Below are 11144 nucleotides of genomic sequence, written 5' to 3'. Positions count from 1 at the left end.
GAGAGAGAGAGAGAGCGTGTGAGTGAGAGGGAGAGCGTGAGCAGGGAGAAACCCAGAGGAAAACAGCATCTGCTTTTCGCTTCAGCAGTTCTAAAGAAAAGAAAAGGGGCTTGGGCGGGGGGGGGGGGGGGGGTTGCTTGGTGCAATTGACTGTGATCACACCTGTCGGCAGGTCGCCATAGCAACCTCATTAGTGGGCCAGCAGGATGAAAGCAGGGGATGCTTAGAGATGCCAAAACAGCGGGAAAAGACGGTTCAAAGAGAGACTGAGAGAAAGCGAGTGCGGGAGAGCGGGAGGAGGAGTCAAAGAACGGCTTCGCGGCTGAGGGTTGCGAGCGTGGCCTACTCGCGCCGTATCTTCTCTGCAGGAGGCTGTGAGCTGCAAACAACACTCGGGTTGCTTCGGCGAGCAGCCTTCCGCCCTTACCTGCGGCTCACGCCGCACCGCTAACTTACGTCTGCCACCCAGCCCGGCTAATCCTGACCTCCAGCTGACCTCCAGCTTACCTTCACCCAGGCGCTCCTTCTCTTTGCCTGTTTTAGTGCTGTTGGTGTTTTGAGAGCATATGGGTGTTCAGCTTCCCACTGAGTGCCACCCAGACACCAGTCTTCTGGTTAAAAACCGAATGCGAGTGAACTTCTGCAGTGGGGCGGGCCTGCAACCCTCTGATGCGCACTCACACACGCGCACACACGCACACATGCGGGCTCCGTCATTGCTCCGATTTTCAAGAGATATCTTCTTGGGAAATAGAACCACAGCAATTCCAGCTAATTAAAAGTTGCTACTGTGTTCTTCCTCCACGCACAGAGCACAGAGCCATGCTGGCATTTTATCTTGCCTCAGCTCCACAGTGAATCCACAACTGATCTGCACGTCATGGGCCCATCCATGAGTGCTGTACCTTGAATTTGGCTAACCACCTCTGACTGACCAATCGTATGCATTCAGTCCTGCAGAGAGATGATTGGAAGAGAGGCAGAGGTGTCCAAGCAAGTGCAGACGCACTCTTTGGCCCTGCAAGGCCATTCATGATGAAGAAATCGGCAGAGGTCGGAGGTCACTAGCCGTCTGGGAGGAGAGGATCTTATTATTGTGTGGATTTATGAAGGCTGCCAGTGCTGCTCTCTGAGCTGCTCAGCAGGCTACTATCTGGCCCTGCTTCTAAGCGTGTGTGTGTGTGTGTGTGTGTGTGTGTGTCTGTGTGTCTGTGTGTGTGTCTGTGTGCTGTCTTTATTAAATAAGACCCCATTCTTCAGCAGCCTTCTCGAGCTTTCTCAAGACCGCTCTTGGCCTGTTCCTATTCCTGAAAGATTGAGAAACCTTATTCCCAGCTTTATTCAGGACAAAACAAGAACACAAAAACCAGACAGGACCCTCCCCCCCACATCCCACAATGCATTGCCTCTCTTCACACATAGATACAGATGTCGCCTGCGTGACTAAACAGGGTCGGCCGGAAAGCGATCCGGATTCCAGCAGGGCTCCCAGCTCGCTGGCTCCTCTGCCACCAGTGAGCTGCTCCGTGTGGGAGTCTATGTTATTTAGCGCTGGCCGCGCACCGAACACCTGCTCGGCTTGAAGACGGCATTTACGAGGGGCAAGGAGGGGCCCCCTCCGCTCCCCTCCCCCAATACATCCGAGCGGCCGCGTGACATGCCAAGTTATGGCGTGGCTCTAAGTGCGTCGGGATCGGTCACCCCTCGGCGCTTTAAGGGAAGAAAGGGCCATTTTAGCTCATGCCTGTCTAGATACAATATGAATCTAAAAGGTAGTTGGTACATCAAGGGAGAGAGATAATGAGATGAGACAGAGGGAAGGCAAAGGCAGTAAAAGAGACAAAAGGGAAAGTGTGAGAGCGAGTGGGAAAGAGAGAGGGAGAGAGATAGAGAGAGAGGGAGAGAGAGTGGGAGTGACGACAGGGAGAAGAAAAAGGAGCAGAGGTCAGTTCTGTGATGATGAGTTGTGCATTTTGGAGGTGTCCCTGCAGCTCCTGTGCTCCGCTCCCTGCCCATCTGGCTCCGAGCAGCTGGAATCTCCTCGTTCTGAGAGCACTTTTAGGGAGCCGTGATTTATTGGCGAGGCTCGCACGTTCAAAGCTAAACAGCAGGAAGTATCAGACCTGCCTTCAGATCACCAAGAATTTGCCTCAGCGTGAGACCCCTCTCATATTCTGACCCTGCGCTCTGGCTCTCGCTCTCCCTCTCTCTCCTTCCACCTTCTAAGACAAACGAATAGGCCTACCTCTGTTAGACACTTCCAGAATGATGTGCACTCTGTGGCAGCACCAGGCAAAATTTGAATTTATCCAAGAAGCCGAACACAGTCCCTGGCGCCTTTGATAGTTGGAGTAATCTGATTGAAATTCCCCCACCCTATCTTTTTTACTCGCTTTTACTGACTGGTGCTGACAGGGAGAAATTTCTGCCTCATGCTTCGCTGTGCACTGAGCTGCTACTCTCTTCTGAGCCCTGGAGCCAGAGAGAACGAGTTAGAGCTTCTCTTCTCTTCTCTTCTACTCTACTCTATTCTACTCTACTCTCCTGTCCTCTCCTCTAATCTCCAGTGTAATTAGGGTTCGCGTCTTCCCCCACAGCAGCTCAGCATCCTGCGTTTGTGGTGTTGGCCAGCGCTGTAACAGCTTTTAGTCAGCAGAGTCAGAGAGCAGAGGGATCACCTGTCATGTCATTAGAGGGTTAATTACCTTTGCCCACACTCCCATCAGCCTTCCAAGAGTAATACTAAGACTTGGCAGCTATTTGCAGAATCATTAGCTCTTACTTTCATTAGAGGAATCAAAACACAGGTGCACACACACAAATGTGATGATATTGAGAATGTTATTTCAAATGGTGTGGTGGTGTCACCTGAAATGATGTGTTCATGAATTTTTTGGAGTGTAAAAGCTACCCCTCTCTCTCTTCAGCCCTCTAAACCGCTCTGTTCCTGCTCAGCCGTGCGGCTCCTTCCCTCGCATACACATCGCCACACACGTGGTGGGATTTTCTCTGGATATCTGGCACACCACACACATGACAAAAAAATTATTTTCAAATCCTTGAAAACCATGGAACCATAGCAAAAGAAGGCTTCTGTCTGGATATGGGTAGAAGCCATTCTAACGCCACTCTGTTTCAGTTCTTTACAATGCCAGCAGAGCTAGTAAACTGCCCTTTATTGGGTTCATGTGCTCCTCGTCATGGTGATGATAGTGTTGGTGCTATGGAAACGCAGCGACCTGGCCCCTGGCATGTTGTCCTCGCGATCAAACGAGTCTCGTTATTCACTAAGCTCCAGGTCACCGCTGAGTCAAAGCAAAGGCAACCTGCGATAGCTCAGGACTTTCTCTGGGCCCGGGAGTGGAGAGACTTGAGTCCCAGGACCATGAGAGGACCACTCTGCCAGGTTCTCGCGCGTTTAAGGGCGGGGCCGGGACCATGCCACGACAGGGCTAGCTGCTGGCCTCGGCTTGTTTGCCCACCTGTGCGTGTGCTCTCTAGCGGGCCTGATGCGTCCACGCTCCAAACCTGATTGGCAACATCGGCGCCGGAGCAACACGTGGTGTCAGGTTGAGGGAAGTGTGGAATATCTACCTCAGCCTCGCTTTCCCTGGCATGAATAATGCACCGACGTGCCACTTCCCGACTTTCAAACAGGCGCTGGGGGATTCATGCACTGGAGCTGGGATGCATAAATGAGCAGACGAATAAAGATAAATTGTCTGAGAGTGTTCGTGTCTGTATGTGTGTGTTTGTTTGCGCGCGTGCGTGTGTGTGTGTGTGTGTGTGTGTGTGTGTGTATGTATGAGTGTGTGCATGAGTGGCTTCATCTTTTTCAGAACAAGCATTATTTTCTCTTTCTCATTCCTTTTGTTTCCGTGTGTGTGTGTGTGTGTGTATTCCAGGCAGGGAATAAAAAAAGCAGCAATCTCCACAGCCGTTGTACATCGTCGCTGTCAGAATGCCCTGCTCGTCAAAGCAGTCTGCTGCCTCAGAGAGCCCTTTGTTTTCTCATCATATTTTAACGCCGTTCGATATGCATTTGCTGACGGCTCATCTCCGGTCTGTCACCCTGGAGACGGGCCTCCTGGCATGAATGCTTTGCTGCAGGTGACCCTGTTTCTGGAGTCCAGACCCCATATTTACCCTCACCTTCACTCCTTGTGAACTTCATTTCTGAAGATTGTTCAGTGGTTTTTGTCATTGGGTTTAATAAAATATCACACTAATGAGAGTGATGTTCAGCTCTTTTGTTATTCAGAGTATTTTTAGCAGGACGCTAATATAGGCATCATGTGTAAAATGAGTTCAAATGTTTGGTTTTTTTTACTCCGGAGGGGAAAGTGAAGGATTTAGTACATTACAGAGAATTCTACCTGGATAAGCCTCTCACTCAGTACATGTGTGTGTGACCTTTAGCCACACATATTATGGACAAAATCAACACACACACACACTCAAATGAAATAACATGGACACATTTTCGATCTTGCATACTTTATTTTCTTGCATGTTGTTCAGTGTTAGTTAACCTAATTAACATTGCCTCAAAGGGGGACTGGGCTCAGTGCCCTTCCATATTAAGTCAGGGCTCCAGACAGTCCATGACCGAGTCTGGGATCTGTGGCTATATGAAGTGCCTCGGGGTCCTGTTCTAGGTCCGGCCTGTTAATAAGCACACAGAGCCGTGTGTTATTAGTATTGACTGGCATTTTAGAGAGTAGGCAGGCTAGCCATTACCATCTTATTGGGTAGTCCAGAATCATCTAATAGGCTGGTGCATGTGCATGGACCTGGAGTTTAATCGCCGTGGAAACGGGGAGCAGGGTTATTAAAAAGCCAGCTCAGCTGAGTTCTGACGGCGACTGCTCAGGCTTGCTAATGATAATGGGCTCGGGGCACAGTCCCCGAGCACGGAGAGAGTGATTCCGGACGATAAAGAGCTCGATGGGTCTTAGGGGGAGAGGTATTAAATGATAAGGGCCGTTGAGCAGAGATGGATTAGACCCGGGCATGAAGGTGTGGGTGAACGATGGCGATGTGTTTCTCCTTGCCCACTCATGCACCTCTGAGTGTGCGTGTGCCTTCGTCTTTATGGGGCGCGCGAGGTCACACGGCTGGGTGGCAGTGCTAGAGTCAGGATGCTCTGGCCGCCACTGGGGCCTCCCGCGCCAGTCAAACTCGTGAGTGTGCACGCTCGCTATCTGCCCACTTCCTCTTCTCTCGTGGCTGCGGTTTCCATTCGCAGCTCTGCTTCCTCTCGTGTCGTCTTTGTTCCTTTATTTTTTCCCCCTCACGTATCTTCTTCTTCTCTTTCACTCAACCTCCGTTTTCCCCGCACCCTCTCAACCTGTTCCTGCCCTCAGTTGGGAAAGTTGCCGGGGTGTTCCGAACGTGAACCCCGAGGTCACGATTGGCACAGTCGCATGTGTCTTCTGTAGGTTCAGCTCTAGCCAGAGGTGATCTGGCTGCCACCTCTCCCTGCACTGCAGTTCATATGTGCACTCTGCCCCCATGTGTCTGTTTTTGGTACTGTACCTGCCACGGCAGGGAAATCTGAAGGCTGTTTAGTGTGCATCGCATCTCAGTCCCATTCAGCACTGCAGTGGCCTCACCTCACAGCGCCCTGGGCGTGTTCTCGGTAAGGGGCCACAGTACCGAGTGCCGGCCATGGTCCTCCGTGCCCTCCAGCTTATCTGTGTGTTCTCAGGGATTTCCACATTGGCTAAGAGGGTGTCATGGACAAACTTTATCGTGTCTCTGTGAAAGAGCTCTGGCCAGTCTTCTGACAGCTGTGTGGACATAAGGACCTCATAGATATCTGTTGTCCTCTGGTTTGTTTCGCACTTCATGAGACTCCTTGTTAAGTGGAGGACTCTTTTGCAGTAGGCGGTGCTTTTTGGTGTGCCCTTAGTGTGCTCCCCCTACTAATGCTGGCTGCTTGCTAATTCTGTCTGGGGCTGGGAGCAGCATGAGATCGCTGTGTCAGACCAGCATGAGATCGCTGTGTCAGACCAGCAGGGGATCGCTGTGTCAGACCAGCAGGGGATCGCTGTGTCAGACCAGCAGGGGATCGCTGTGTCAGACCAGCAGGGGATCGCTGTGTCAGACCAGCAGGGGATCGCTGTGTCAGACCCCTAACACGCGTGTCTACTGTGTGCTCCACAGTCCATTTTGTACCCAACAAGTAGGGGGTTTTAAGGGCTCAGAGCACAACCCTGTTTATTTCCCACCTTTCTGAAAATACATGTTTAATTCAAATACATGTTTAATTCAGTGCCAATTTTATTCTTTCGTCAGAGCTGTATCTTCATAGAGAAGATAATAATTCTGTGTTACCCCTGTCTGACAACGACCTTTCAGACATTCCCAGTAAGACGTCGGATGGTTTACTGGCTGAGAACCAGACAAAAGAATTGTAGTGTAATGACTGTAAAGGTTTTTGGTTTGCATTTAGTGTGTGTGTGTGTTTGTGTTTGTGTGTGTGTGTGTGTGCGCGCGTATGTGTACATGTGCACACGTTTGCAAGTTTGTCAGCTGAGCTCCCTCAGCAAGGGTCTCGCCTGCAGCACAAATATATGTTTTTTTCTGAATGCACTGTCTGCAAGTTTGTTTTAGAAGAGAACTCTTTTTACCCTGAAGGTAGGACTTTTCTTGTCTGGACAGTATGTCTGTATGAGGGTGAGTGATGGATGCATCTTTGTGTGTGTGTGTGTGTGTGTGTGTGTGTGTCTTTGTGTGTGCACATGTGTGAGTGTCAGCGAGGTCAAAGTGCCCCCTAGCCACACTGCAATACAGGTACCTCTGATTACACAGGCAGTCAGGAATGTTCCGGTGCTTTTTTCTCTCCTGTGATGATGTTTCAAGATGGTGATCACTGGGACTGCAGTCTGGACAGACAAGAAGAGGAATGAGGGAAAGAGTGAAGCTGTTAGGGTCCTTGGGGCTGGGCGGAGTAGCTCTCTGCCTTTTCCTGACCTACCGATATAGTTAATCTATTTTTTTTTATACATATTTTTTTTATACATTTTAAATACTTTAGTTGTCTTAGTACACCTGCATGTTTTTCCGCATGTCTTTTATTTTACTAAAAACCTTTTTATTAGTTCTCAGTTTATTATTTGTTGCATGCAATGTTGTACATGGCAGCTTATGCTATTTGCTGTTGTTTAATAAACTTTGTGTGCCCAGTCTGTCAGTAGAGGTGACTGGGTGTTTTCTAGATCATGCTGTTCCTCTAATCAAGCTCTCACCTCCTTCCCACCACAGGAAGTTCTACTACATCACGCTGCTGCGGGACCCAGTGTCCCGCTACCTGAGCGAGTGGCGGCACGTGCAGCGAGGTGCCACGTGGAAGACGTCGCTGCACATGTGCGACGGGCGCACGCCCACCCCCGACGAGCTGCCGCCCTGCTACGAGGGGGCCGACTGGGCCGGCTGCACGCTGCAGCAGTTCATGGAGTGCCCGTACAACCTGGCCAACAACCGGCAGGTGCGCATGCTGGCCGACCTCAGCCTGGTGGGCTGCTACAACCTGTCGATGCTGCCCGAGCGCACGCGGTCCCAGATCCTGCTGGAGTCGGCCAAGAAGAACCTGCGCGACATGGCCTTCTTCGGCCTGACCGAGTTCCAGCGCAAGACGCAGTACCTGTTCGAGCGCACCTTCCGCCTGCGCTTCATCCGCCCGTTCGTGCAGTACAACAGCACGCGGGCGGCCGGCGTGGATCTGGACAACGGCACCGTGCAGCGCATTGAGGAGCTGAACGAGCTGGACATGAGGCTCTACGACTATGCCAAGGACCTGTTTGCACAGCGCTACCAGCACGCGCACGCCCTGGAGCGCCGCGAGCGGCGGCGGACGCAGCTGCTGCGCGGCCCCGCCGCCCGCCGCGGGGCGCCCCGGGACGAGGGCACAGGAGGGGAGGGCACGGCACGCCTGCCCACCGAGGACTACATGAACCAGATTGTCAGCGGATGGTAGGCCAGGGGAAAGCCGCTCACCAGGGCTGGAAGCAGAGGGAGAGGGGGGGGGCGGGGCCGAGGGAGAGAGGGCGGTGTCCAGAGGTGGGCCCCCTTCAGCTCAGAGAGAAAAGGGGGAGGGGTGATTGTGAACACGCTCCCTTCCTCCTGAGAATAGATTGTAAATTGGGAATGTAGCCGCTGCAGTGCACACTCGCCAAAACTAGGCAACTGGGGTGCACACTTAAGGAACCTAGGAGCATAGGGTTTGTGCTTTGCGAGTCCAGGGCCCTAGAGTGTACACTTGCACGCCTTGTTTTTCCTATTCGCCTTGTCAGATGGGTGGGGCTATCTCCACCCTTCCTCCATAAGGTCAAACACAAATGGCAAATTCCAACTACTTTTGCTCCACAGTGTTATTGCACTGAGGTGCAGCATGTTGCTGCAAAGCTTAGTTTTGTATAAGAATGATGGAAATCACTGAATCGATTGTTTCAGTAAAGTCATCCAAATATGGGAAATAGAACTTTTGTAAAATCTCTGGTTGTCTTTTTTTTTTTTTTTTTTTACACTGATATGAAAAGCGGAGTGACTGGATATTCCCACGCCAGGTTATTACTAACAGACCCTGTGAGTGCATATGTTTTTAAAGAGATGTATCTTAATATATAACATGGACATGGCCTTGTTTTTACTTCCTGTGTGTGTTTCTGTCGTTTTGCGTGTTAAGCGTGTGAGACACTCGGAACCTCTGTGCTCGGCATTCGACCCACCATTTTCAAAGGAGACGTTCACGGCGAGACGCGTGGAGCCCACCGCCAGTGAGATGCACGCCAGTGTCATGGTCACGTCTGAAACAGCAGGCTGACCTGCCTGTCAGTGTAAAGCCAGACAACAGGACACAGGGACAGTTTGGATATTTGAAAAAAAAAAGCATGAAGTGCCGCTTTATACCTGAGCAAATGTATGACTGTGTGAAACATTATAAGTCTGTGTGTGTGTGAGTGTGTGTGTGAGTGTGTATGTGAGTGTGTATGTGAGTGTGTATGGGTGTGTGTATGGGTGTGGGTATGGGTGTGTGTATGGGTGTGGGTATGGGTGTGTGTGTGTGTGTGTGTGTGTGTGTGTGTGTGTGTGTGTGTGTGTGTGTGTGTGTGTGTGTGCGAAGCACCTCCAATGTGTCAAGACATGACTGGGCCCCTCCTTGCCGTTCTCTGCGAGTTTGTCGTGTGTGTGTGTGTGTGTGTGTGTGTGTGTGTGTGTGTGCGTGTGTGAATCTTATTCCGTAGTCCCTCACACTGTCCCCAAGTCAAGCTGAAGAACACTAAGATCATTACCAAGGCAACAGCTCCTGTGCAGAAGCACGCACTCAGAAGCGGGCCTGTTAGTCAATGAACACCCAGTGAACGTGTGTGTGTGTGTGTGTGTGTGTGTGTGTGTGTGTGTGTGTGTGTGTGTGTGTGTGTGTGTGTGATGTATATTTGTGTAAGAGCAGATGGATTTCAGGCATTGTAAACATGTCTCCACTGTTTTCCACCATTACTGTATATTGTATATTGTATGAGTATTTCTGTTATTCATGACAGTTTGATCTTAAGGTTACCAATAAAGAGAAATTTCCTTTTTTAAGAAATGGTCTCAGTTAGTTCTTGCATCTGCTTTTATCTTGGAAAAAAAATAACATCAGAAAATTTGTTGATGTTTACTAATTAGAATATTTTTTCCTCTTCACTGAACCACATGCTCACAATTTTGTTTCAGTTTTTCTGGTTTGATCATGCTAAAAAGCATTCAGTGAGTGTGTTCTGCATCAGTGCTTTTCTGAGACAGATATCTAGGGCCTTCTTGGCTCTTCTGAATGTACGAAATGAAACCATACCTGATACCTGTGAAGTTGACAGGAAATATTAATGTGATTTTGGTAATTATTTTTCACCATTTGACACCACTGGGTGATTTATTTATTATCTTATTTATTCTTGTCATGCTGTCAGGCGGAGCCATGTCAACAAGGAAGTCTCTCTTTGGCATCTTTGGTTCAGTCCAGATGGTTTATTCAGCTGGGCTGGAGATGGAGGTGCTAGGTTAGAAGGGGGTGGGGGGTTTCTGGTTTGGAAGGAGATGTGTTAGGTTGGAGGAAGGATGTACTGGGTTGGGGGGGTGTTAGGCTGTAGGGTGGAGGTGCTGGGTTGGAGGCTGGAGGTACTTGGTTGGAGTGAGGGAGCTGGGGTAAGGATGACACTGAGCCCTTAGGTGGGCACTTCGGACTGTATGCCGCCATGCTGATATGAAAAATAATATGAAAAGATCAGTACCTTTTCATTTTTCAAGTTCAAAAGGCTTTGTCATTTCAGCAATATACAAGTACACAGCAAAAACGAAACAATGTTCCTCCAGGACCTTGGTGCAACACAAAACAAGTGCAACAGACAACACACTACACGAGTGCAGCAATACAATGCAGTGCAATAATACCATAACAATAAATACAAGGCACAATGAGCAGACAGTGCAGTTATTTTGACCAGTACACAGTACTGGGAATATGTAAAGTGGGTTTGTGCATAGGAGTCAGTGACATGCTGAACATAGCAGTCACCGGTAGCAGCCAGAAACAGTTCACAATACAGTACTAATTTAGTATAGTATTCTAAAAGCCAGTAGGAAGAATGTGCAAGAGTGCAAAAGGAGTGCATATTATGTGTGTGAAGTTTGACTTCAGCAATTTGTCCGATACAAAATTTGTGTGTGTGTGTGTATGGATATGTATGTATGTGTGTGATTTTGTATACACTGTGTGTGTGTGTGTGTGTGTGTGTGTGTGTGCGCATGCATGAATGTGTATATGCATGTGTGTATGTGTGTGTATATAGAAGTGTCCATTTGTTTGGAATTGGAATTAGCCAGAGTTCTGGATTCTGGGAAGAAGCTGTTGCACAGTCTAGAGGTGAGGGACCGGATGCTGCGGTACCTTTTTCCAGATGGCAAACAGTTTGAACCAGATGGCAAACAGTTTGGGTGAGGGGTGTGTGAGGTCTTCCACAATGCTGGTGGCTTTGCGGATGCAGCATGTTGTGTAGATATCCGTGATGGAGGGAAGAGAAACCCCAGTGATCTTCTCAGCTGTTCTCACTATTCTCTGAAGGGTCTTGCGGTCAAGGATGGTGCAGTTCCCAACCAGGTAG

The 11144-nt window shown here is 49.6% G+C and overlaps 1 protein-coding gene across 2 annotated transcripts in view; it reads left to right on the top strand.

Moving 5' to 3' along the window:
* The window catches only part of hs6st1b (heparan sulfate 6-O-sulfotransferase 1b), a 46261-nt gene extending 37139 nt beyond the window's left edge, over positions 1 to 9122 (top strand). Inside the window, exons 2-4 of one of the 2 annotated variants that reach the window (XM_081718530.1) lie at positions 7270 to 7977; positions 8544 to 8589; positions 8690 to 9122. In XM_081718530.1, the coding sequence (XP_081574656.1) occupies positions 7270 to 7977; positions 8544 to 8589; positions 8690 to 8827 (892 nt within the window). In that variant the 3' untranslated portion in view covers positions 8828 to 9122. The remainder of the gene's footprint in view (positions 1 to 7269; positions 7978 to 8543; positions 8590 to 8689) is intronic. The other variant, XM_027004343.3, reaches the window with a different exon arrangement.
* Positions 9123 to 11144: the final 2022 nt, after the last annotated feature.

The sequence above is a fragment of the Electrophorus electricus genome, chromosome 1 (assembly GCF_041902795.1).
Source record: "Electrophorus electricus isolate QZ-2024a chromosome 1, ASM4190279v1, whole genome shotgun sequence".
NCBI lineage: Eukaryota > Metazoa > Chordata > Actinopteri > Gymnotiformes > Gymnotidae > Electrophorus > Electrophorus electricus.
The sequence above is the reverse complement of the archived record's forward strand: the minus strand, read 5'-3'. Positions and strand labels throughout refer to the sequence as shown.